This window comes from Neoarthrinium moseri (assembly GCF_022829205.1).
Source record: "Neoarthrinium moseri strain CBS 164.80 chromosome Unknown scaffold10_Wmoseri_CBS_16480, whole genome shotgun sequence".
NCBI lineage: Eukaryota > Fungi > Ascomycota > Sordariomycetes > Amphisphaeriales > Apiosporaceae > Neoarthrinium > Neoarthrinium moseri.
The window spans coordinates 249,206-273,626 of NW_026055124.1; the positions used below are offsets into that span (position 1 = coordinate 249,206).

The 24,421-nt window shown below is 55.0% G+C and overlaps 11 protein-coding genes across 11 annotated transcripts; 7 read left to right on the forward strand and 4 right to left on the reverse strand.

Moving 5' to 3' along the window:
• Positions 1 to 675: 675 nt before the first annotated feature.
• JN550_003957 (uncharacterized protein) lies at positions 676 to 927 on the forward strand (the record flags this gene model as incomplete). Its single annotated transcript, XM_049315418.1, has 1 exon — positions 676 to 927. The coding sequence occupies one exon, from the start codon at positions 676 to 678 to the stop codon at positions 925 to 927; it is 252 nt and encodes an 83-aa protein (XP_049173979.1).
• A 3,994-nt stretch (positions 928 to 4,921) lies between these two features.
• JN550_003958 (uncharacterized protein) lies at positions 4,922 to 7,108 on the forward strand (the record flags this gene model as incomplete). Its single annotated transcript, XM_049315419.1, has 1 exon — positions 4,922 to 7,108. One exon carries the CDS (start codon positions 4,922 to 4,924, stop codon positions 7,106 to 7,108), a length of 2,187 nt encoding a protein of 728 aa, XP_049173980.1.
• A 749-nt stretch (positions 7,109 to 7,857) lies between these two features.
• On the forward strand, positions 7,858 to 9,012 carry JN550_003959 (uncharacterized protein; the record flags this gene model as incomplete). The annotated part of the gene is made up of 4 exons (XM_049315420.1): positions 7,858 to 7,928; positions 7,972 to 8,641; positions 8,705 to 8,883; positions 8,949 to 9,012. 4 exons carry the CDS (start codon positions 7,858 to 7,860, stop codon positions 9,010 to 9,012), a joined length of 984 nt encoding a protein of 327 aa, XP_049173981.1.
• Positions 9,013 to 9,482: 470 nt separating this feature from the next.
• JN550_003960 (uncharacterized protein) lies at positions 9,483 to 10,228 on the reverse strand (the record flags this gene model as incomplete). Its single annotated transcript, XM_049315421.1, has 3 exons — positions 9,483 to 9,829; positions 9,984 to 10,144; positions 10,215 to 10,228. The coding sequence occupies 3 exons, from the start codon at positions 10,226 to 10,228 to the stop codon at positions 9,483 to 9,485; spliced, it is 522 nt and encodes a 173-aa protein (XP_049173982.1).
• Positions 10,229 to 11,448: 1,220 nt separating this feature from the next.
• Positions 11,449 to 13,044, reverse strand: JN550_003961 (uncharacterized protein; the record flags this gene model as incomplete). The annotated part of the gene is made up of 2 exons (XM_049315423.1): positions 11,449 to 11,505; positions 11,560 to 13,044. 2 exons carry the CDS (start codon positions 13,042 to 13,044, stop codon positions 11,449 to 11,451), a joined length of 1,542 nt encoding a protein of 513 aa, XP_049173983.1.
• Positions 13,045 to 14,314: 1,270 nt separating this feature from the next.
• JN550_003962 (uncharacterized protein) lies at positions 14,315 to 15,313 on the forward strand (the record flags this gene model as incomplete). The annotated part of the gene is made up of 1 exon (XM_049315424.1): positions 14,315 to 15,313. One exon carries the CDS (start codon positions 14,315 to 14,317, stop codon positions 15,311 to 15,313), a length of 999 nt encoding a protein of 332 aa, XP_049173984.1.
• Positions 15,314 to 15,798: 485 nt separating this feature from the next.
• On the reverse strand, positions 15,799 to 16,791 carry JN550_003963 (uncharacterized protein; the record flags this gene model as incomplete). The annotated part of the gene is made up of 3 exons (XM_049315425.1): positions 15,799 to 16,363; positions 16,418 to 16,427; positions 16,551 to 16,791. 3 exons carry the CDS (start codon positions 16,789 to 16,791, stop codon positions 15,799 to 15,801), a joined length of 816 nt encoding a protein of 271 aa, XP_049173985.1.
• A 1,576-nt stretch (positions 16,792 to 18,367) lies between these two features.
• JN550_003964 (uncharacterized protein) lies at positions 18,368 to 19,577 on the forward strand (the record flags this gene model as incomplete). The annotated part of the gene is made up of 3 exons (XM_049315426.1): positions 18,368 to 18,453; positions 18,512 to 18,617; positions 18,675 to 19,577. 3 exons carry the CDS (start codon positions 18,368 to 18,370, stop codon positions 19,575 to 19,577), a joined length of 1,095 nt encoding a protein of 364 aa, XP_049173986.1.
• Positions 19,578 to 20,070: 493 nt separating this feature from the next.
• Positions 20,071 to 20,760, forward strand: JN550_003965 (uncharacterized protein; the record flags this gene model as incomplete). Its single annotated transcript, XM_049315427.1, has 1 exon — positions 20,071 to 20,760. One exon carries the CDS (start codon positions 20,071 to 20,073, stop codon positions 20,758 to 20,760), a length of 690 nt encoding a protein of 229 aa, XP_049173987.1.
• Positions 20,761 to 20,879: 119 nt separating this feature from the next.
• JN550_003966 (uncharacterized protein) lies at positions 20,880 to 22,129 on the reverse strand (the record flags this gene model as incomplete). Its single annotated transcript, XM_049315428.1, has 8 exons — positions 20,880 to 21,098; positions 21,150 to 21,254; positions 21,314 to 21,402; positions 21,455 to 21,627; positions 21,680 to 21,724; positions 21,778 to 21,900; positions 21,964 to 22,053; positions 22,116 to 22,129. 8 exons carry the CDS (start codon positions 22,127 to 22,129, stop codon positions 20,880 to 20,882), a joined length of 858 nt encoding a protein of 285 aa, XP_049173988.1.
• Positions 22,130 to 22,562: 433 nt separating this feature from the next.
• Positions 22,563 to 23,990, forward strand: JN550_003967 (uncharacterized protein; the record flags this gene model as incomplete). Its single annotated transcript, XM_049315429.1, has 1 exon — positions 22,563 to 23,990. One exon carries the CDS (start codon positions 22,563 to 22,565, stop codon positions 23,988 to 23,990), a length of 1,428 nt encoding a protein of 475 aa, XP_049173989.1.
• Between the last annotated feature and the right edge of the window lie 431 nt (positions 23,991 to 24,421).

Below are 24,421 nucleotides of genomic sequence, written 5' to 3' on the forward strand. Positions count from 1 at the left end.
TGTATAATGAAATTTTTGTCAACACTCCCAGCTCTGCACATAATTTCCGTCGACCTGACAATGAAAGGGAGAAGAAAATCAAACTCCGGTGACTCTTTGCTCAGATATGCAACTCCCGCCATGGTCCGAGTCCAGCCCTTCAAAGCCCTTGTAGTCGGGCACGTCAAAACTGCAAGGGGCTAAGCTCGACGACGCCAGCTGAGCGCCACCCAGCTGAACAATGGAGGCGGATTGGAAGAACCGCGCGAGGTCAGTGATCAGCTGCGCACTAGCCGTGCGCGCATGCAGCTAGCAGATGATAACCTCGCCTGATAGATTGTCTTTCATGCAGACCAGCAGGCCAGAAACGCCTATCGCCCAACATGAGGCTCACTTCCCTCGGTGCCATTGGACAACAGCTGGCCCGGTGGTCTGGATCGCCTGGGGGGCTTGCGACTTGGGATGGGCTGTCCATAATATTGGACAGCTTTGATTCACTGCCGGCCGCGGGTTTGTTTGTTCGTCTGAAATATGGCGGATACATAAGGGCCAGTGGTTCCCTCTCTCAGTACGGGCAGGTATAGTCAATCGTTCCCTGCTCCCACGTCTAGACTCTTTCCGCGACTCGCAAATACATCAACCTCACGTTTGAGTCAGCGTTTAGGAAAGGCCAGAGACTCATACAGACAATAAGCAATGACCCAACTTCGAACCACGGCTACGGCCTTCGCCACGTCCACTGAGGGCGAGCCGCCATTGGTGACGCAGATCATCGCATTGCTCAAGGGCATGTTCTGGGGGAAGTCGAACAGCGAGAGGGGAATCTCGGTCCCGGAGGAGGAAGAGACAGTCCCGAAGAAATACGTTCACGTCCCGACGCACGCGGCGAGCAGTTTCTTGAGGACAGCAACGCCGAAACATATGAAGAAGGCGAATGAGATCCTGTGAGCACACGATGCCGTGGCATATGTCGACTCCTTTACAAAAACCGCTACTGGCACACTTTTACCCCCGGAAATTCGGGGGTAAATGTGCTTGGCCGTTTCTTGCGCCGGTGCGCAGCACATCATGCTCCGTTGGCTCGCGAGCCGTGGATTTCGGCAGACGCACTCTCATGTAGCGATGGCTGCCTCAGCGTCGAGCCCGTCTCGTCAACCCTTTCGGTCCGCCATGCAGTTGTATACACCGTTATGGGCTATAGTGGCCCGCAGCCTGCTTACACTGATACCGCTCCCAATCACTCACGAGACGCCTTCATGCGGTGCCGTTGCGCGAGTTCTGAAGGGGTTGCTTTGTATGGTGAAATGACCCAGACTTTTTTTTTCATCTGAGCACAGGGATGGCATAACAGTATGGCCAGAACTCCTCTCCGTCTCTCAAATGACCGCGGCATATACTCGAGTCGAGCTTAAGCCTGGGGCCATTCAACGGTCTACGCACCCAGGACTCACCTGAGAAATATTGAAGAAAGACCTACGATCCGTGGACGGGTTGATGCTTGGCTTATACATCTGGTGCTGTCGCAATGAGTAGAGCCGTCGGTCTACGCAATGGATCAGGTCAAAATCAGCTGACACAGGCGTCTTACCTGGAATTTCTACGAATCCCCTGTTCTATATATGTCCTGCAAACTCAGTCAAGGATACAGCTAGCCACAGGCTCAGGGGGGAAAACCTCGATATGTTTCACAATCGCTGGTTGTCGAACTGGCCAGGAAACAGCAGGGCTGGTGGGAGTCTCAGTTATGCTTCGACATAGGTGACTGGACAGAGTCACATATCGTTCGCTTGAACGTGCAGGACAGTTCTCCCCCTTACGGGCGGCTTGGTGTTACCAAGAGCTCTGGCACTAGTTCTAGAGGTTGTTCGGATACAATCACACTCGGCAAAGGGGTGACGTGATGTGCTTGAGATAGCTCTCATGGTGACGACTGATGTAGGACTTTTCCTTACTTACGACTTAATATGGGAGTTGAGGGCTATTTTGGGTTATCAAGGTTGGAGTCAGATATGTCTAGAAAATATCTATAGATGAGATAGCAAAGTAAGGGAAGAGAAGTTACATAGCTCAAGCGCTTATCAGGACGAGAGGTGCCAATTCCGACCTCCCCCTTGCGTACCGCACCCTCTCATTCGTCAGCATGTAAACAAGATCAAAACAAAAACACACTTCCTCCCGAGCCTGGAGGTCGCTACTGCACGTCGATGCGAGTCATGCACATGGTGGTCATGTATGTAAGATCCAAAAATTTCCTGTCAAATGCAGGAACAAGAGAGGTCTTATGTGTTGGTTCTGCCTTGCCGCTGGGACCTGGGCTGCAGGTCATCAGCCGTCATCTTCCTCCCTTGCTCCCAGGTAGATTGCGCTGTTCATGGTTGTGATAGCAGCTCGTCAAATCCGGGGTCTTTGATGCAAGGTGAGATTCGATGCAACACCACTAACCACATCGTCGGCGTCGATTGGCCTTGGACGAATACAGAGGGACCTGCGCCTATATTAAGAAACGCCACGGATCGACCAAAGGCTAGCTCTGGTATAGTTGGACAGCCCAATCGCTGAGCGATTCGGCAATCTTGCGAGACTCAAACTTAACTTAAAATCGCCTGCCATGGGCTTTTGTGAAAGAACCACGCATGATACGACATCGTGCAGCACCACCGATGGCCGCGCAGATCTGCGTGGTTAAATCTCCGGCGCTGCTCACCAAAGCACCCATTCTGCCGGTACACCAATCCGGTCAACTGGGCTGACGTCTGCATTTCCTCGTTCCACAATTAGACCGGAGCAATCAATCATGGCTCGCTGCTTTCCTACTGTCGCCTGGTCGCTTACCACCAACACGATTGTTTGCTCATGACGTCAAAAACCCTAGAGGAGTATTCCAGGAGGCGGTGCTTGCCTGTCTGCTTGCTTATTGTTAACAGAAACGCTACAGCTACTCTGGTTCGCCGGTTTATTCTCGACTCTTACTGGACGGTGAAGGCCGGGCTGCCGCTTTTGCCGGCAGGGCCGCGGACAATGAGGATTCATTGAGGATATCAGTAAGCGTAGAACTACGGCACAGTAGATTTGATGGCACTCCTAAGTAAGTCCTAGACACGACGGCAGCGCCTAGTCCTTCGTTCACAAGAGACGGTTCCACAGCCAATACGTAACGTAGTTTGGACGAGTACAATTCACTCTCGGAGTAGTTCTATCTTCCGAGGTAAGTTTTGTTGCAGGTTGAAAGGTGTTCTTCTGGGGCTGGCAGCCTGCAACGGCGTGGGAGGTCGTCAACTCTGGCAGGTTTAGGCCCCCCCCCAACCCATGGATGCTGGTAACAGCATAGAGTCAGGCGACAAGACCTCAGCCAGCGCCCCGTGGGGGCTTATCACGTGGACCCCAAATGGCATATCCACTTGCATCTCAGCTTGTCTCGCCGGCTGAGGCCTTGTGAGTATGAAGATGTGATTTCTATCGCGAGACTCGGCAACTTCACGCTCGCCCATGCATTTCTCCACTGGTCTCGAGATCCTCATGGACGCTTTGGGCGGTTTGGGGGGCACTGAGTTGCGTGGCCAGTTCGCTGGTGGGCCTCTAACGGTTCCACCCGTCCCTCCATCAGTGCCCCGAAGAAAGGGCCAGACGCTCGTGGGCCCAGCTCGGCACTTCACACCAATCCACTTCACCACTACACCATGGTCCGAGTAATCCGTTGGTAATGGTCCTGAGGATCGCCGACATGCCCGCGATTCCTGTCAGTCAGCCGTTTGTTCGCCTGCGTCGTGCCGCACCCCTGCGCTGCTTTGGGGCAATGACCAATCTTCAGCAACCCGCCATGCGGCGGCCGCCTGGGACCTGCCGCGAGGGCGACGGCCTGGCAAATCCGAGCTCTCGACTGCCTGCACCCAAGTGATAGCCTCACGCAGCGGGAGGTAGCCCAGACGCAACAATGCCTTCGGACATGTCGCAAACCCGGCCAACGCGGCCGCCAGTTGAGCCCGCCGGGATCGCAAACCTCGAGGAGGACCTGTAGGTTGGTTGTGCTCGATTGCGATTCCTTGCCTTCATGTGCCAACCCACTCGCCAACATTCCCGACCTGCAGGCCTCGAGCAAATAGTCCGCGGCTTGTAGGTAAGTGCGCCAGTCGCATCTTGTCAAAGCTGAAGTTTTGTCGCACAGCGGAGTCACTAGCCTTTGACTCGTATGCGACTTTCCGGGTCTGCACTCTCGCTCTCGCTGCCTGTGGCCAAGGAGCCGAGCAGCTTGTAGGTTGGCGAGCAACTCTATTTCCAATGTTTCAACCAGATTACTATGCCCAGTCCTATGCCCGGCACTATGCCCGGTGAAAGGACAAGCATTGCACACCTCGGGCCCGACCCAACGGGCGCAAGTCGGAGGAGATACGTATCCTCAATAATATCACCAAGGTGAAGTCAGCCTACTCAGATGATCCTCTTCGGTTGGCATGCCACCTTGCAGGGATTGTATATGCGGAAGAAAATAGTAGCTTTTGGCAATGGGCCAATGGTTGATAAAAATAACAGACCCCCCTGCAAACCCCCTTGCTCCAACAGTCAACTATTCTGCGTAACCCACCATGCCAACTCTTGACAACGCCCCTCGTGTAAGTCAGCCGAGTCTCTCCCTCAGCCGAGCTTGCGAGGAGCCATTGTTTTCTAGCAACTCTTATCCACCACTTCACTTGCCGACTTATATGCACGCGTGTTCGAGTAGTATCAAGTCTCGGAACGGGTTCCACGCGCTCAGGAACAAGATCTATTTCCCCCGCACCGCTCTCCTTCTTTTCTATTATAATGCCCCAAGCTTGAGAGGCACAAGCCGGTCCGTGGACTTTACATTCCCAGATATGTAAAGTAGGCACGCCGGCTCTCCCATATATGGTTTTGTTTGCTTGGTATCCATCGCCCTTGCCTAGAGACCGGTCACTTCGACGCCACCATGTCCAGGTTCAGGAGGCTCATCTCAACGCGGCGTCAGCGGTATCCAGCTGAAGAAAGGGATTCCGACAGCGATGATAGCACCGCATCTGGTCACGCGAACTTCAAAGAAGTGCAAAAAGATTCCTGGCCTGCAAGCAGGCGCCCCCACAACAGAAGCCGGCCGCCGACCCCAGGTGCAACTAGCAAACCACAGAGCCTACTTAATGTCTCAGACCCTCAACCGCCCCTACCTGGTGACACGCCGCGGTCTTCAACTAGCTCAGCATTCAGTTATGAAAGAAGCGGCACTGCCGGATCGAGGAGCCCTTTTCTTTGTTCCACCCCATCGAAACATGCCAGTGAGCTCTCGCTACAGCTCTCGAGCGCTACGAGCTATGACGAGGACGACGAGCCCACACCATTAGCCAGAGACAACGACAAATTCCCGAGGTCGAGGTCGTTGAGCAATAGCACAAGACTGCCAAGGTTGCGACCCGACTTTATGGATGCATTGTCTCAACGGCCCGCGGACAAAGCGACTGGGACATATCATCAGCATCTTCATGATGAATGCGCCACTTCGCCTGGCTTCTTGAAAAGAGTTGAAAAGCTGAGCCAAGAAGCAGATGCGGCCTTCAAACCCGGCCGCTCTTTTTCTCAAGTAGACGTTACACGCAGGTCTTTTAATGAAACTCCAAGACTGCCTCCTCTATATACGGGACCATCAGTGCAACGGCCAGCTTTAAAACCGATACTCAAGAAAACACGTGAGACCCTGCCGCCGCAGTCTCCCACGTTACCTGTTAGTTTTCCGAGACGGACTTCGTCTCTGCAAATTCCCAAGCGGCACAAGTCAGTAGCGTCGCGGCAGATGAAGACTCAACGGAAATCCGTTGCCGCAAAGAATGCGGGAAAGAAGGATTCAAAATGGACAGAGAATGTGACTGACTTGCTGAGCGGCAAGTTGTTCCATAAAATCGAGGCCGATGAGATGTTGACGCCGGCGCAAATCGAAGCCTATAAGCTGAAACGGCTATCGAGGCTTCAATTACAGGCCGCAAAGTCCGGTGAGACATGGCCGCCTCCTCTTGACACCGAGTCGACCGAAACGCCAATCGAACCTTTCCACTTGGACGACTTGCCTTTGAGGATTGGCTCTTCGGGGGTAAAACTTACAGCGGATACTCCGATAGACGAGAAACCGGATCCTGCAATCTTCAACGAGGCAATAAGACAAGATTTCTCGCTACATCGAAGGGACAATGACGACGAGCTGTTCTTGGGCGAGGCACCGCACCGTAGACCCAGTGACCCGACCTCGAGTGCCAGCGAGGATTTGATATCAGAAACTCCTCCACAACTGCCAATGAAAAATCCAAGCCGCTACATGTTCCGCAAGATCCCCGAGCTTCCTACAATATCAGAGACAGCTGTCCAAGATGATGAGCTATTCCTCTCACGTGGCCTCAGTGGCAATCAAAAAAGTACAGACGATGAAAACTATGTTTTCTTCCAATCGACCCCTTTCACTATGACAATGCCCTCTTTCCGCCACGGCCCCATACGATTCGCCAGGTCTGACCTCTTCCCAGAGCCTCGATTGGGGGGTGCTGATGACGGGTTGGATTGGACGGCCTTCCAGATGGCCATTTCCGGAGGAGCAGGAGACTTCTTCACGGACAGCGAGCACACTTTACGTCGGCAGGAGGCAGAAGACATCGAAGCACTTCGTGACTGGTGGGAAGAGTGGGGGTTCGAAAACCTGGGAGGTCTGGTCACGCGCGAAGACGACCCGCCCAGCCCGAGCACCATATCGGGGAGTGATTCAAACGATTCCCTCTATGAGGAGATCGGGCGAGACAACCCATACAGCCCACATCATAAATGGCAACGCCTTCGACGTAAGGCGGCCAAGAAGGGTCGGCGACTTGATCTTGACTTGTCAAACGGCAGCAAGCTGTACAATGGCGGCACCATTGAAAAGTGGAGGTCTGATGGCCATTCGAGCTATGTATTGCCGCGGGAGAGTCTGGTCAGCATGCCACAAAGCCCAATGCTCGACCTTCAAGTTATTACAAGTGACAACGGCGATGTCGACTACGTGCCCATGGGATACAACCTAAGCCACGACCTCGGCGACTTTCTAAGCTGGGAGGCTGAAAACGTGTACTCGGATGGCTCCTTGTACGACGGGGGTGTCATATAAGACAGAGCTGAGCTCATCCTAGGATCCGCAGTGGGATATGAACAGATACGGCAGCAGTGGCGTTACGATATGAATGACTTTAATCTTTAAGCATGGAAAGCGATTGGCATAAGATATACCCATCTCCTTTCGAACTAGTCTTTAGTATATAAAATGAAATGGTCAATTGATAACAGTCGGGTTTTCCTTAAGTGTTTCTTCTGCGATCCCGTTTAGAAAACAAAATTTTAGCTCTAAGACATTGCAGCCGTCCTAGCTAGAGCAGACAAAGCAAGCTCTTACAAATACGCGTTGTGTTAGACCAAGCAATGATCAGACATGGCTTATATGATCTGCCATAACCTATGGTGATATTTGAAACATAGAAGCACTGGATAGAGCCGTGAAACTCCTCAATATAAGGAAGGAAGGATGGATCCCCGTTCGGGTAGAGGTCCGCAGGGAGTCTTTGTATGCCGACGTACGCACCCGGGGTTGCGTATCTTCTCTCATGTTTTTGAGACAGGTAGCTTTGAACGACTTCAACATGCACAGCAAAGAAGAAGAAAACATGACCCAGCGTTGATTACCTGGGCGATTTATCAACAATCGCTTCCCAACTAGCCGCGACATGTCAAAGGAAGATGTCAAGACTAGCAGTGGAGTCTTTCTTAGCAGCCCGGCAGACGTAGCACCAACTAATTAGCAACCCCCTGCAGGTATACCGATTTCCCCACATTTCCCAGTCCACAGCATCCCTGCAGCGCAACATGGCTATCTCCATTTCTTCGCCCACCCACGTAATCATTCTCGAGGCCGTTTCCTCAACATTCATATCCACGTCGTACGTAGATGAGACCAGCCAAAAACCGATAACACCTCAGATCTCCGTCGGCAGCCACCGCCAACGCCAATTTCAAGGCATCATCATCTGGCACCTGTTTCCGCCTGCTTTCCACAGCGATTGGGCGTTGCCGCGAGCTCTTACACCGGCAACCCGATAACCCGTCATCGCGGGGCCCCGAGCTGGCGCATGAGGCCGCCGACCAGGAGACGGATCGGATGGCGTCGGCGGTAGACCCTCAACACCACCACAGCAGCGACAGCCACGGCCGCGCGATCGGCCAGCGCAAGATCCTGCCCAGCTCGGCCGTCGAGACCCCGCCCTCGCCGCCCGCCACCGACGAGACCGACGACACGGACTCGGAGAATCCGTCGCGGCGGCGCCCGGCGACCTCGCGCATCGACACCAATGTGGCCGGCGTCGACGGGAGCGAGCCAGGCGGCCGCCCCTCCTCTTCCCCCGTCGTGTCCCCCGTGACGTCGCCGCCGTACTGGCTGCAGGGCCATGCCCGGTCCGCGTCCATGAACTCGGTGGACTCGATACCGACGGGCGCCATTACGCTGCAGGACAACGAGAGCAGCGGCTTTGACGACAGGAACAACGCGTGCTGGGCCAAGAGCGTGGGCATCACCGACTACGTGGTGGTCAATGGGAGCTCGACCAACATCGGGGCGTTCGTGGTGTGGAACATCAGGGTGGAAACTCTCAATGTAAGCGCAGCCGTCGGAACGAAAGTTCCGTCTCGAGACGGCGCTTGCTGACCATGCCTCCAGGGGAGCTTTATGAACATACGGAAGCGTTATTCCGAGTTTGACGACCTGCGTTGGCGGCTCATTCGTACCTTTCCGAACTTCGAGGCCGCCGTGCCGGAGCTGCCGCCCAAGAGTCTGATATCCAAATTCCGGCCCAAGTTCTTGGAGAAGCGGCGCGCTGGGCTACAATACTTCCTTAAGTATGTCATTTTCCTCCTGTGCCCAGAAATCTATGCGACTAAGCGGCTAACACTGAGCTCCTTAGCTGTATCATGTTAAACCCCGAGTTTTCCGGATCCCCGGTACTGAAGGAGTTCCTATTTTCATAAAATCTTACCACATATAGGGCATCGAGCCGACCTGTATATTCTGGGGCCCCAAAGCTGCTAATTCACGAAGCACACTCACGTGTCATAATTCTAATGCTGGACGATAATGACCATTATTTGGGAATGAGGTCCGGATACGCCTTCTTTTCACTGTATCTATTTATCGAACGATATCTGTAACAATAGGAAAGCCATGCATGGACTGATGAATAAATAAAACAACTTCCTCAGAGGATATGCCCCGCACCCATTGTGTTGCCACTCTAAACTCGAATTGCAATGCACGTGTATGAAAGGTATTGGAAACCGACGCAGTGCACAAAACCCCGTAGGACCGTACGCCGCCACCATCTGCTGTCTATGCAAACACCACAGTCGATGCCAGATTACCGAAGATGGGAAACTCCGTCTTGCGCCCCCAGCCCACCCGCGCTCGCCAGGTTGATTTCACGCCTCGGGCGGCAGCGCATCTAGGCGGTGCTGTTCAGGAAACTCAGGTAGCAGTTCCAGCCGATGGAGATGAAGTTGACGAACAGGACGCGGTGGTGCAGGGGGATGAACTTGAAGTTGACGAGCTGGACGAAGGGCCAGATCAGGTAGTTGGTCTGCAGGGCGGGCAGGTAGCTCTTCTCCAGCTTCTCCTGCGGGCTGCCGCCCTCCATGACGGCCATGCTGCTCAGGAAGATGCCGATGAAGGTCGGCGCGAACAGGCCCTGGTCGCACGCCACGCGGGCCACGATCTCGGCGTTCTTGTTCTTCAGCACCACGTTGCGCTGCAGGAACTTGAACCAGGTCGTCGCGGCCGGGCCAAAGACGGCTGCGGGTCGGGGCGGGCTCGAGTCAGTACAACATGATACCATACAGATTTTGACGCGACGCAGAGTTTTGTGTGCGAGGAGCCGGGCAGAAGTCTAGCCAGGACGACCTCGAGGCGAGGACCCAAGGGGCGCGGGAAGACAGAAATCACATACCACCACCGTAGAGGAACATGCGGCCTGTTCGTGCCAGCTCATGCTTCTCGATTCCCTTCTTCTCGACCAGCTGCTGGGCCGTGATATCGCCCGTGGCGAACAGCACCGCCGTGGTGATGCTCTGGGTGAGCAGCGGGCGGGCGGCCAGCTTGGCTTGGTACCTGCGAAGTCCTTGTGAGTTTCATTGGCTCCCGCGACATTCCACGAGGGGGGTGTTTCCCTGAAGCATACCATCGGAGTACCATCTTGTCTGGAGCGGAACGATAGAGTTCACGAGCGAAAGTCAATTGGTTGTATGCGTGCAGGAGGACCCTGAAAGGGCTCCCCGGGGTTAAATAGATTCAAATAATCGAGCTTTTGGGCTGTGATCTCATAAGTGGGGACAAGTTGGAGCTGCCAATGGATACCCGGAGTTTCTGAATCAGGCTTGGTAGCAGATCGACACCCGTCTGTGGATAGTGAATATAACAAGAGGCTGGAGTTCAAAAAGACAGAAGAAAGGAGACGTGTGACGACGAGAGGCTCTCTGCGGACAAGTCACGAAGCTGACTAGGTCAGTCCAATCCGATAAAGAAGTACCAGAAAGTTATCGTGTCCCCTGAACTATCAAGCAGGGGTACAGAAAGTTCTTGATTGCCCACGGGGTCAATTGACATCGATTGCTGGGACCGCCCTGTGGTTAGCGCTCTGGCGGGCTATCTCGTTAGGTTCCCCGGAAGCGAGTCCCCGTGTCGTGGGGGTTCACCAGTCTGAACGCAAGTCTGAGCACTGGCGGGTTCACGATCTGCAAATCTCCATCCTACTGGGCAAAAATGTGGAAGAAAAAGGGAAACAAAATAGAAGATAGTAAAGCAGGACCTGTAGTTCAATTCTGATAAAACAGTTTAAAATGCCAATTCGATGCGAATGTTCCGAGAGCCATGTGCTACGCTTCATGTACTGACTCCATACTGTAACTCCATATTCACGATGGTGAGTAGCTTCTGGGTCATGTAAGGATCTTGAAACGTACAGACTGCCTCAGGGCCTTGAATAAAGCTCTTCGTGTTGCAGTACACAGCAGATATAAATATATCGCTGAATTCCTGGGAACCGAACCCGCTGTGGATATTCAGCAGTGCATCTTTTCTCAAGTCGATGTTGAACTTGATCTACCGGGATCATCGTGGCCAGCTCCCATCTTGCTGTATCTGATACCAATTCGTATCATGACCCGCCGAATCAACCCAATCCTGGTTTGATCGTACCTTCGTTGTCCTGCCGTCATTCAGGTTTGAATCCAATAAAAGATGCATCACTATCAGAGCAATTGGGGCAGTATAAGTCTCGCAAGTTTTACTTTATTTCTCGATTCTCTTTTTGTCTACTCATACCAGTGTCTCATGGCGGAACGAATCCTGCTTTTTCTGTCAAAACATATACGCCGTGATAACCTCTACTCTTCACTCAACTGCAGCCGCTGAAATCAGATTGCTGCCTTGGAGATGGTCTGGCCCTTGTAGCTCTCCAAGCCCTCACCGCCCTATTTGATGTGGTTAGCATAGAAACGTGACTGCCGCTGAGTTTCAAAACTTACGTAGCTGGTGAGTGGCGAGACCTCCAAGCCCTCACTGGTACCGTTGCTGACCGTGGCGCCGGCAGCCTCTGCCCACTTCTTTCCTTGGGCCATGATGTCCTGCTTGCTGGTAATCATGTTGTCGTCCTTGGCGTCAGTTCCGTTCTTCAGCGGCGAGAACTCGTCCTCGCGCCTGACCTCCAAACAGGCGAAGTCGCTCAGGTCCAGCATGTTGAAGTTGTCAAAGACGAACTGCTCGAGCTTGATGCCATTGGGCTTCGATGGCTTGACGTCCTCGCCGGTGGCGGTGTCAACGCAGGGAATCTTCTTGCGGGCAATGTGGTGCGGCAGCTTGCCCATCCACTTGTCCATGCCGTCGAGGTACTTGAAGGAGTAGTAGTGGTTGACAATGTTGGCGGCGCGGAACTTGAGGACACCAGGTTGCTTGGGATCTTGTGCCTCGGCGGTGGCGGCATCGATCTCGGAGTATTCGACAACGTCGGGCTTGCCGTTCTTGGACAGAATCAAACCAACAGACTCGGTAGCATTGCGCTTCCGCACGACCTTGGTCGCCAACGAGACACCCTTGGCGGCGGAGAAACCAATGAATAGGGGGTCAGCGACCTTGACCAAGCAGTTGTCCACACAGTAGGCGTGAATGTGCTCAATGCCGCGCTTCTTCATGTCCTGAAGGACAGTTGTGACATCAGAGCCGAACTTGGACTTGATCTGTGCCTGGTACAGGGCCTTGTACAGACCACCATTGCCGTCAGGGGCTACAGCAACCTTGCCCTTGCCCTCGAGCATGATCTTGCCCTCGTTGGAGATGCAAGGCAGGACACCCTGCTCAAAGATCATGACATCTTCCTTGTTCATGCCGAAGTAGGATCCGCGCTTCGAGCGGTCCTGCTCGGTCTCGTTGGGCAGAATGTCACCGAGGGACTCGCCGTTGAAGAACTTCTCGGTGTTGCCTCGCGTGGGGCCGCTGGTCATGACGTACCAGGGAACGACGACCTTCTCCTTGGGGGAGAACTTGTTTTGTGCGAGCTCTTGGGCCTTGAGGATACGCTCGCCCTGGATCTGGAACAAAGACTTGTGGGAAGGAAGCTGGATGTCGAAGCAGCCCTTGGGGGCCTTGCTTCCCAGTCTGGTGCCTTGGCCGCCGGCCATGAGCACGACGGCGACCTTGTTCTCCGAGATCAGCTTCAGACCATGCTCGTACCAGGCCTGGATGTCCTCGGGCTTGGAGTCGAGGATGCTTGCGGTGGCAGCCTCGGGCAGGGGCTCGACGGTGGCGGGCTGGTCGTCGGCCTTTGGGGGGTTCAGGGCTCGGTCGGTGATCTGGTTGATCTCCTCGGGGTCGAAGCCCTCGAGCTGGAGGAACAGGGACTGCTTCTCGGCGTCGGAGAGGGACTCGTAGAAGGCGTGGACCTGGCCCTGGCCGGCCTTGGCGTACCTGGCCTTTTGGGCCTCAACATTCTCGGGCGTGAAAGATTTCGGGGCCATGATGGCGGTGGTGGGCGAGTGTCTGGTGGCGGGTACGACTTTCGTCAGACAGAGGGGTCGGGTAAGAGGCGGGGGTACGAAGCAGCGAAAAGACAACAGCAACGAGCAATTGAGTTGTGCAAGGTGGGAGAAACAGAAGCTTAATATCGTAGTAGTAGTGCTGACCCGCTCCAAGTTCTTTCAATGCAAGCCTTGACACACGAGGTGAGCATGGACAAAGTAAATATAGCCACAGCACAACACCACTCGCTGGCACCACACCGGAGCTGGGTCGAAGTGGGGGGAACACGACAAAGGGCTCGCGGTTCCCAAACGAAGCTGCTCAGCTCTGCCCCGCTGTGGATTGACGTTGACGGGGTCCGGGGGGTGCCACCGTGCCACCGTGCCACCCTCCCACCCGTAGTTGTGTACCGGGCCCTGAATTTCACCACTAAGAAGTCCGCCCAGCACCTACGAACCGCCATGCGGTGAGCCTGCCTCCTCCTATTCGCTGCAGGCCGGTTGCTGTGAGGCACTTGGGTTGTTTGGAAGAATCCAATGCACGGCTTGAGACGGTGTCCGGGTGCGGGTAAAATATACATTCCCCAAAGACGCATCTGCCATTCGTGCGTTGCCCTCCATGTTCCGCGCTTTCTCTCTGTTTCTCACTCGGAAGAAAGCAATGAATTGGCGGTCTCGAAGACGCCCTGCGCCACTGCACACAGCCGTTTCCCGTTTCCCGTTTCCCGTTTCCCATGATGTTGTGACCCTTGTCTACCGGGACCATGCAATACGAGATGGGTTTCCGAGCTAGCTATGACGTTGGCACGCAGCCTAACAAAGTAGCGTCTCCCGGAAACATTTGATGGGTTGTTGCATTTCCATCTGTTACGTATCCACGTAGAATCGCTATGAGAGGAGGACTGGTGAGACTGCGGGAAGCTTTGTATCCTAGAATTCGATCATCTGCAGAGACTCTTCGTAGACACCAATAGCCCGGTAGTCCCAAGCTCAGGCTTAGGCTCAACAAACTGAAATGCAACAACCTACTCAGCTGGCGTCAGGAGGCTAACGCTAACGCTAACGCAGGGCAACCCGCCTCCACAATGATCGCCACAGCGTCCAGGGAAGGATGCATCCAACCTAACTTGGAGTTGACTTACATGCTATCTTCAGCGCTCGGTGATTGAGTTCGATATACTCCCAAACAGTCACTTCCCCCCCCCTCGCTGGGTATTATGCAATGCCATACATGATTCTCGATCAATAGTCGTGATCTACTTAAGTCATCATGACGACAGACGATGGTGACGAGCCTAGATCGGCTTCCACAAGCACACCCAGCTTCAACGGTCGTCTCAAACTACATGAGTTCATGTATTCGAAGCCTGAGGGGGGAAGTACTTCTGTACGGAGAAGCCCTCGTCTGGCTATACCCCTAAGTACGACAGCGTCACCGTCACGCTCACCATCAAAAACACCCTCAGCCTCACCGGCACGCGCAACCAAGCGGAAGCAGGGTCCCCAGTCTGAAGTATACACCGAGGAGGCTTCCTCACAGCTCAGCGCCACAACAAGGGGGACGAGGAACAGCAGCAGCACGACTCCATCGCCCAAGAAGAAACGCAACCGCGTGAAGAGCGGCTACGCTCCCCCGTCGACCTACGCGCACCTGCCCCACCTGGTCGACGTGCTGGCGCCGGACCTGCTCATCCTCTTCGTGGGCCTAAACCCGGGCCTGCAGACGGCGCGCTCCGGGCACGCCTACGCGCACCCGTCCAACCTGTTCTGGAAGCTGCTGTACTCGTCCGGGATCACGCCGGTGCCGTGCCGGGCCGAGGAGGACCGCACGCTGCCGGCGCGCTTCGCGCTGGGCAACACCAACATCGTGGCCCGGCCCTCGCGCAACGGCGCCGAGCTGAGCAAGGCCGAGATGGACGAGGGCGTCGCCGTGCTCGAGGCCAAGATCCGCACCTGGCGACCCGAGGTCGTCTGCGTCGTCGGCAAGAGCATATGGGAGAGCGTCTGGCGCGTCAGGAAGGGCAAGGCCATCAGCAAGGCAGAGTTCAGCTACGGGTGGCAGCACGAGCGCGAGAACATGGGCGTCGTCAGAGCGCATGAGGGGGAAGGGAAGGATGGCACGAGGTTCGCAGGAGCGAGAGTCTTTGTCGCCACTAGCACCAGCGGGTTAGCAGCCTCGTTGAGGCCGGAGGAGAAGGCAAGGATATGGAAGGAGCTGGGTGACTGGTGCGTGAAACGCCGGGAAGAGAGGAAAGCTGCTCTCGATTAAGTGGCTGACATACATCTTGCTCTTCATACATGGTCAAGGTAGTTTGACACGGATCGTTGCGATACAAATTATCCACATTTGACGTCGCAAAGATAATCGCGGTAATTGTTTGGGGGAAATTATGTAGAATTTGTCATGGAAGTACAATTTATTTTGTAAACTACCTCATCAAACCTGAATGGATGGAAGACCACTGTGCGTGTTCTTCCCGCAGGCCCGCAGGGTATCATAAAAACGACTTGACGACCTCATATCTCATCGTGCGTCGTCAAAGCCTCCCAGTTGAGGGAAGCCACCGCCGTTCCGTTCGTGGTCCTGAAGTGATGGCCAAGTCTAGCCGGAACGCCTTGTCAGAAAGAAAACAGAACGAAAGAAAAAAGCTCCCCATCCCATATCGTAACGATGGTACAAGTACATATGTACATTGTGTGTGCTGAAATAAGCCGAGACGAGAGTGTCGCCGCTGGCAATCCGGTAGCTGGTGTTTATGCGACGACAGCCAAGGCGAGGGCGGTTGCGGCAAGCGGCCACCATCCAGCGGACTTCAACAGAGTCTTCATTCCGCCGGCAGCGTTACTGCCACCACTGTTGGTGCTGTCAGCAGTCGTACCGCTTGGCAGTGTACCGTTGATGAAGATGGTGTCGGTTCCGTTGGCGTTGGCGACAGTAACCCGAGACTTGTCAAGACCCTCGTAGGTGCCGTTTCCGATAAGGCCGTTCATGTACTCGGTATCCTCCGAGTTGTCGTCGCAGCCGCAATCTTCGTCTGCGCGGCACAGACACTCGACGGGCTTGGTCTCGTTCTTGTCCGTCGTCCTATTGTAGAAGCCGTAGGGATGGTGATATGGGTAGTGGTAGGCACCAACCAGCCAGTAGGCGCCCAGGAATCCTATGGCAGAGCCGGCAAGGAGTCCTCCTGGGATACCACTTGGTGAATTTCGGCCAGCAGTGTAGGGCGTTTTCGCGCCACCGGAGTAGGCGGCACCACCGGCACCGTAAGAGGGCCTCGAGCCGCTACCTGAAGAGCCACTAGAGCCCGATGATCCTTTACTGTACGATGAGATTAGCGGATGCTCGATTCACTCTTCGCAAAAGCGCACTTACGGAGCGGAGCCTGAAGATCCTGAGGACCCCGATGATCCGGACGAGCCTGACGAACCGGATGAGCCTGACGAACCTGACGAGCCAGACGAGCCGGACGAGCCGGACGAGCCTGAAGATCCGGAACCGGACGAACCTGAGCCAGAGGAGCCTGAACCACTGCTTCCTCCGGAACTACCTCCTCCTCCTCCGCGGCCACCGCCACCGCCGCCGCCTTTTCTCTTCCACTTGTCTCCATGTGTATCGCGTTCGAAGTAGCTGTTGTCTTGCTCGTGCGACCTGGCCTGTAGTGCGATGTCGTCTGTGTTGGGGACTGCGGCGCACGTGGCGCACTGGCTCAGAGCCGTCGCAGCGATGATGGCGTTGGACAGCTTCATGCCGAATGACGGGATGTAGCTGTATGTGTACGATGATGCGTGTGACAGATGCGCAATGTAGGTTGCAGAAGGAGGGGCCTGATCAGCTGAGAGACAAATGGATTAAGACTGATGAGGCAAACAGTTGTTATCAGGTGAATGTGAAGTTTGCGTTGGGGCGCAAAGTGAATTGATGTGGTCATAGGCCGGAAGCGTTTCAGCCCGGGGGGCAGGTACTTAAGTACCGCCTGCACTACCCGCAAAGAGCCCGATGACGATTGAAAACGTCCAAGGAGGATCGCCGCAAAGGGACAGGCACTGCCAGCAATGGTCTTATTGCCAAGCACTGCAGCTTCGCAACTAAGAACTAGGAAGATACGGGTGGCGGTAAGGGACCGCACTATGACATGTTGATGTTGGAAACACATGGCGCAGGCCAATGGGGCAGCCCAAATCTGCCTCATCTGACATGGTGCGCACCTTCTTGGCATGTCAAGCTTCACCAAGAATTCCAATGTGAGGTGCCAACATACGATCAAGCATCAAAGCAAGACTCGCGGCCTTTCGACTTTTCTGTGAGGTTGTTTCTCATCGCACCAGCGACACGCCCGAGTTCATCTCCGGGGTCCAGCGGGGCTTGGTTAAGCTTAATGATTAAGTTTGCGTCACGACACGCCGGTTCAGTCTTTGCCACGACAGTCGCTCGTAGGCAGGGCTTGTCTGCACGCCCGCCATACCTTCCTGCATTGCGATCGCGAAAGAAGTCCGATATTCCTCAAAGTGCAAATTTACGTAGAAGCGCCAGAAATTAATCATGACAAATGGAAGATGGTTGGCTCGATCCCGAAGTCCTACGTCGGGCGAAGGATTAGAATGGACTGTGGCTGTGACGACATTAGCGAGCTCAGGTGCATCTTCCAAAGTTTCTAGCGCTTCTCTGAGGCTGGCAGTACTGTACAGCCCTCCCCCACACGGGCCACGCTTGTAGGACATTCGCCATTGGGCAAAGACTCGGGGTTTTCAGACGCAGGGTCTGGCGACCTCCATTGAGGAGGCTGAGGGCCAGTGCTCCCCGTAGAGCAGCAGGGGTTGCCACAGGTGGCATTGCAGCGCTGGCCAGCCAGTAAAGATTTGCCCTATGCCGCGCTAGTCGAAGTGAGTCCCAGGTCGACGGGTGTTTTGCGGGGTGCGCTCCCGCCAGTCTCAGCCCGACAGATCTTATCTGCCCACATATGCACAGAAGGGATCTGATATCTCCGTGGTACACGTTCAAGCTATGCAATTCGGTCACAGACAAGGCTGTGCCACGAATCGACTGTTCCTGAGAGGCAGACAGACTGGTTAGTATCCAGCAACACTACTGCACTTTGCTGCCGGGGTTGTCATCAGTGCGCGCCGACATAGTTAATTGGTGCCTAGTCAAGCATAGTCTATGCATTGAGTAGCCACCAAACTCACAGCCCCGGTCCATCCACCCGGTCACCCTTGAAGATAATACACTTAACAGCTCAAATCAGACTCACGATCTGCCGCAGGCACAGCACCACGGTTGTCCATGCACCTTGCAAGCTAAGGCTTGACAAGTTTCGTGGCCACGATGGATCGACCTACCTCAGACAAGAGTCTATTAGACCGTCTTAACGCACTCAAACCGACGACTGTCAGTCTCGATACAGCATCCAAGTATGATAGTCACCCTACCGACGACGTCCTTGAGGAGTTCTACTAAGCATGCCACCAGGTCAGGCCCGGCTTCAACCATAGAACCGGCAAAGCCAGCCTCTAAGGAAGATGCACTTTCGGAACGCCTGAAGAGTCTCCGGGAACGAGTTGATCCTGAAAACCAGGTGGGGAATGCCTCAGATCGGGGCAATAATTCAGCGTCTGACTCTGACGGAGCACAGCCCCAGGCGGGGTCGATATCTTCAAGTGCAGATTCAGGCATACCGCCTTCGTCCAGCAAGGACAAACCCCCGGCTGGTGGTGGTGGGGATGATCCCGACGTTTTGCTAGACACCGATGAACAGACGCTGGAGGAACTCTTGGCAGACCTGCAGTCTGATGAGCAGTGGCTGGAAGAAGTTGCGGCCGAGGTGACCCGGAGCAAGGAGGAGGAGCATCGGCGAGTAACGTCGCTTCTGGAAGACCTGGGCAATGCCACACCTGATGATCAAGAACAGACTGAATCGGATTTTCGCAAAGGCAAATCTGACCACCCAGCCTCTGACGATGACTCCGATGGGGAAGGTATGAAAAGGGAGGCCACGGACATTCTTGCACAAGCCATGGATCAGGCAGAATGGGAGACGGCACACTTACCTAAGGAACAGCGGAAGACTCCCGAGAAGTCTCATAGTGTAGGACAGGATCCTTCTTACGACCCCTTTTCTCTTCCTACTGTACCTTTGGACCTTCAAGATCAGCCTGACATTCCCGATACCGCTCCCGATGACGCTGACTTTGAGGCTGCCATTGCATCTCGTATGGCAGCTTTGAAGGGTCTGGGCGGCACGGAAAGAACGCTGCCTTCGGCGCCTACATCCCAAGTGGACGAGCTAGGGTTACCCGTTGCGCCCACATTTGCCCCCAGCGATCGCCCGGTTACGGGCGTCTATAAAAGATACGGTTATTCCGATGAGGACGAGAAGACGTGGTGTACGGTCTGCCTCGAGGACGGCGCTGTTCGCTGTTTTGGCTGCGATGATGATATCTACTGCGCCCGTTGTTGGAAAGAGATGCACGTAGGACCGTCGGCGGGTTTTGACGAGAGGGGTCACCAGTGGGAGAAGTTTGTGAAAAACAGATAACATCTTCATTCGAGCTCGATAGAGGAGCCAGGTTCGCCTACAAAGCAAGTGAACCGAAATAGCACCGCTCTCTAGAGAAAATGACCGGCCACTCAGAAAATGTGATATTTGAGAGGCAGTGACTAGATACTACTACGAAAATATGTGACGGTAGGTCATTGGATAACTATTGACAGCATTGGAGGCGAACTTTGCCAAATATTTTCATCAATAAGAGGCACCAAAATAGTAGCTAGTATAGTGTCTGTAAATGACTCTGAACTTGGACTGGTTCGGACACCCCTGCACCACAAAGGCGCTAGAAGGGAACCCCACCAAAAAGTTTTTGGCTGTTCGCTCAGTCGCAATGTTTCCCAATCGTGCATCCTCGCTTTTGTAGTGAGCCGACAAAGGACAAGACACATCATGGCAACACGATCATAGCGGCTTCACCCTCCTATTACCTAATCGCTCTTGAACACTCCATTCTATAAATCGACCCCCTACGGCCGCCATGGCGACCAAGATCGACGCTCACGCCCTCCTGACCTCCCAGGGTTGGCGCGGGAAAGGGCACTCGTTACATCCGACAAACGACGACACGGGCCTAAAACACCATATCTTGATCAGGCGCGAGGGCAGCGATGGGCGGGGCATCGGGGCCAAGAAAGACCACAAGCAGGAGGCCTGGTGGATGAACGCCTTCGACCAGGCGCTCAAGGGCATCGACACGAGCTCCGGGAGCATGAAGCGCACGGCCGGCAGCGGGAAGCTGGACATTGAGAAGATCACGGCCAAGGGCGCAAAGAAATACACGGGTGCCAGCGGCTTGTACACGTCTTTCGTGCGCGGCGGGCTGCTGAAAGGGACGGTGGAGATGGGCGCCGGCGGGTTGCCAACGCCGCCGGACAGCGGAGCCGGGACGCCTACTGCCGAGTTGCGGGAGGAGCGGAAAGAGACGAAAGAGGAGAGGAGGGCGAGGCGGGATGCCAAGCAGCTGAAGAAGGCCGAGGACGTTGCGAAGGAAGCAGCCAAACAAAAGGCCGCGCTGAAGGCCCAGAAGAAGGCCCAGAAGAAGGCCCAGAAGAAGGCTGACAAGGCGGCTTTGAAGGCTGGCGAGACGAAGCAGCAACGCAGAGCGAGAAGAGACGCAAGAAGGGCACGAAAGGAAGAGAAGAGGCGACGGAAGCGGTCAGAGGGTTGAACTTGGACCGCAGCGGTCACGGTCACAACTACGCCAGCCACGGCCGCACCCTTCTAAACACTGCTTCTGCCACTGCGAGGCAAGACTCAGGAACCGTTTTGGATCGCCAAGCCGATGCACTAAGTCTGTTTCGGTACCTTGCCAGGCTTGTTGGACAGCAGCCATGGCCGCCTATCCCAGAAATCGTCCTTGATTATATCAAGGTGATCAACCATGACTCTTGCTTTTGCCCTCCGCTTCCTGTCACCCTCTTCCTGCGTCTTGGACTGCTTGACCGGCTCCGCCAAATCATCAGCTGCCTCGGCGACATTGTGAGTCCCCGGCTCGACAAGCTCGTACTGCACACACGTCAGCGACGGGCATGAAGGCGAAAGCGAAAGGATACTCACGTCTCGGAACACGACGCTCCCCTTCTTGAAGATCTCGGGCTCGTTGTTGTAGTTGAGGTGGAACTTCGAAAACATGATCTCATTCTTGTCTGCTGAGAGAGTACCCTGCGACTTGCGGTATTAGTCGAGCTCTAAAAGGGGTACTGGCCCGGGGGGGTGCCTACAGCAAGGAACTTCTCGGCCTCCGTGGCAGACATCCCACCTAGTTGGATGAGTGACCAGAAGGTGGTGTTATAGAGGTTGTTAATGTGGCCTGTCGCCAGTCAGTTGAGCATCATGACTTGGTGGCAGATGGTGCCACGTACAATCGACTTGTCTCCAGCTCATGTAGTCCCGCAGGTTTTGGACGCTGGGATAGCAGACTGCTCTTCCGTCGAAACTTGGCAGTGGGGTTGATAAAGGCGTTTGGGGGAAGTATGTCGACCAAAGGTGGACATAATATGCCGTGAAGGTCGAGACTATAGTCGATACCAATTTACTAGACATAGAATTAGAGTCTGGCTCTGGAAAGCCTCCGAATCCATACCCACCTGGCTCTTCTCTCGAATAAGGTGCATGTCTTGTGAAAAACGAAGCTGTGTTCATTAGCCCTGTGCGTCCGGTACGGGATCAGGTGTACCCAACATACCTATATTCGTCACTGACTCCATAGCCAATAGTGATGTCCGGGAGGTCCGTCACGACAGCCTTGGCAGCTGCATTCATGAGATCCAGAGCCCGACGGTCATTTGGCTTTTCAAAGTTGTACTTGCTGCACATCCTGAGAACTGGTTAGCCAGAAGGATCGACCCGTGTATAAGCGAGTGGACAGTACTTTGTGAAGCCTCGCCCATCTATCCTCACGACAACCCAGGTGTTGGGTAGGAGGTTGTCCGTCTGCTCAAAAGCTTTCACATATTCGAACCTGTCATACTGGTATTAGTCACAGGATGGCCGCTGAAGAGTTTCCAGGTGAGATGGATATACCTGGAATTCGCCATGATGCTGGCGGATGAATGGTAGAAATAGACTGGGCGTGATGGTTGGTCTGCCAACGCTTTCTAAGCCAACGAAGCCTTTGAAAGGGCGCTCAATCCAGCAAATTTGCTTGCTCGGGAACCAGATCACACCCGCACATTAGGTTTCGGGCGAGAATAGTCAATCTTGGTGGGCTTGGTGGGGTGACACTTTAGTGGGGTTCCAGCGGGCAGATCCCCTGCCAGAGGCTGTCAGATCCCTGAGGGCAGCGCTGTAGCCTTGCATCCTGCCGCTGTCTTTGACCGCGAGGCTGCGAGCGAAATTGTTTCGCGATCAGAAACTACCCATCGCTCTCCCCCATTCCTCCCCAGCGATTCCGCGCGTCGCGTGTTCTGAAAGTGCCGATCAACGAGCGGTCGACATGCAGCGCCGACTCGCGGACGTCCCACCGGCATCATGAACCTGCTGCTCAGCGACGACTACCTCCTGCAGGACTACCCGGAGAACATCACCAACACGATCCGCTCCGGCCACACAACATGTCTGCGCTTCAACCGCCGCGGCGATCACCTCGCCTCCGGGCGCGTGGACGGCACCGTCGTCGTCTGGGACCTTGAGACCATGGGCGTGGCGCGCAAGCTTCGCGGCCATAGGGCGGCCATCACGAGTCTGAGCTGGTCTCGAGACGGCCGGTACCTGCTGAGCGCCTGTCAAGGTTGGCGGGCCGTCCTATGGGACTTGCAGGACGGCACAAGCTACAGAGAAGTACGGTTCAGGGCTCCGGTGTACACAGCAGACCTGAACCCGTGGAATCACCACCAGTTCGTCGCTTCTGTCTTCGAGCAGGCGCCCTGTCTCGTCGACATCACGGAGCCCATCGACGTCAAGTACACGCTCCCGTCAGCACCGAGACGGAACAACGAGGACGCGGACACGGCAACGAAGGAGAAGCACGCCAAGGAAGATGCAAAACAGATGACCACGGCTACGGTCTATTCGGCGACGGGCGATCACATACTGGCGGGCACGAACAAGGGGAAGCTAAACATCATTGATGTCAACACGCAGGATATCATATGGTCGGAGAAGATCTGCGCTGGGGTGGTGACGACTCTGCGATTGACGGGCTCGGGGCGAGACCTGCTGGTCAATTCGCAAGATCGCATCATCAGGACTTTCAACGTCCCCAATCTGTCGGCTGAGGACCTCAACCCGGACACGATACAAGTGCCGCTCGAGCACAAGTTTCAAGATGTCGTCAACAGGCTATCATGGAACCACGTCACATTCAGCGCGACCGGCGAGTACGTCGCGGCGTCTACGTACAACAATCACGAGATCTACATATGGGAGCGCAATCACGGGTCCCTGGTGCGCATGCTGGAGGGGCCCAAGGAGGAACAGGGCACCATCGAGTGGCACCCGCACCGCGCCGTCCTGGCGGCGTGCGGGCTCGAGACGGGGCGCATCTACATCTGGAGCGTGACGAGCCCGCAGAAGTGGTCGGCGCTGGCCCCGGACTTTTCCGAGGTCGAGGAGAACGTCGAGTACGTCGAGAAGGAGGACGAGTTCGACATCCACCCCCAGGAGGAGATCAACAAGCGCAGGCTCGACCTCGAGGACGAGGACATCGACGTGCTCACGATGGACCCGAGGAGCAAGGCGTACGATGAAGACGGCGAGGGCTCCGGGTTCAGGATGCCGGTTCTGTTCGACCTGGGGGCAAGCGATAGCGAGGAGGAGTTTGTGGCCGTGTCCACCGGTACCGTGCGGCGCCGGAGTATGGGCGAGGCTGGCGAGGGCGAGGATGGGGATGCAGAAGACAAGGCTGCGGCCGGGGGAGGCAAGAAGGCGGCTACTAAGTCCAGGGCTAGGAAAAGATAGTTCTGCAGCAAATCGCTTGTTACAAGGTCTTCCCCTAACAATATACTGTACCTAGTAGGGTAATCTGTGGCCAGAAAGAAGAGTCGCAGCTGCAGGGAGAGTCGGATCGATGATTGGCATCCATATGTCTCACAACTCTAAATCCAGCTGCATGAACATGGAATGCGCCCCGGTCTTGGGTTCTGACGGCCGGTACCATGGGGCCCCCTTTGTTGACTCATCGGCGAGGAGCAGTTGATCTGTGGCTAGTGGAATCTGTGATGGGGTCACTAGCAGTTGGAGGCAATCGATACCTAGGCGCTACATAGCTCGCTCACTTAGAACAATCACTAGTCCTGCGCGTGCTGAAATGGAGAGAGCACAATGCAAGCAATGCGAACAATGCAAAGCCTGGCAAAGTGTCTCTCAATGCAGCTTGCTGTGAATTTCAG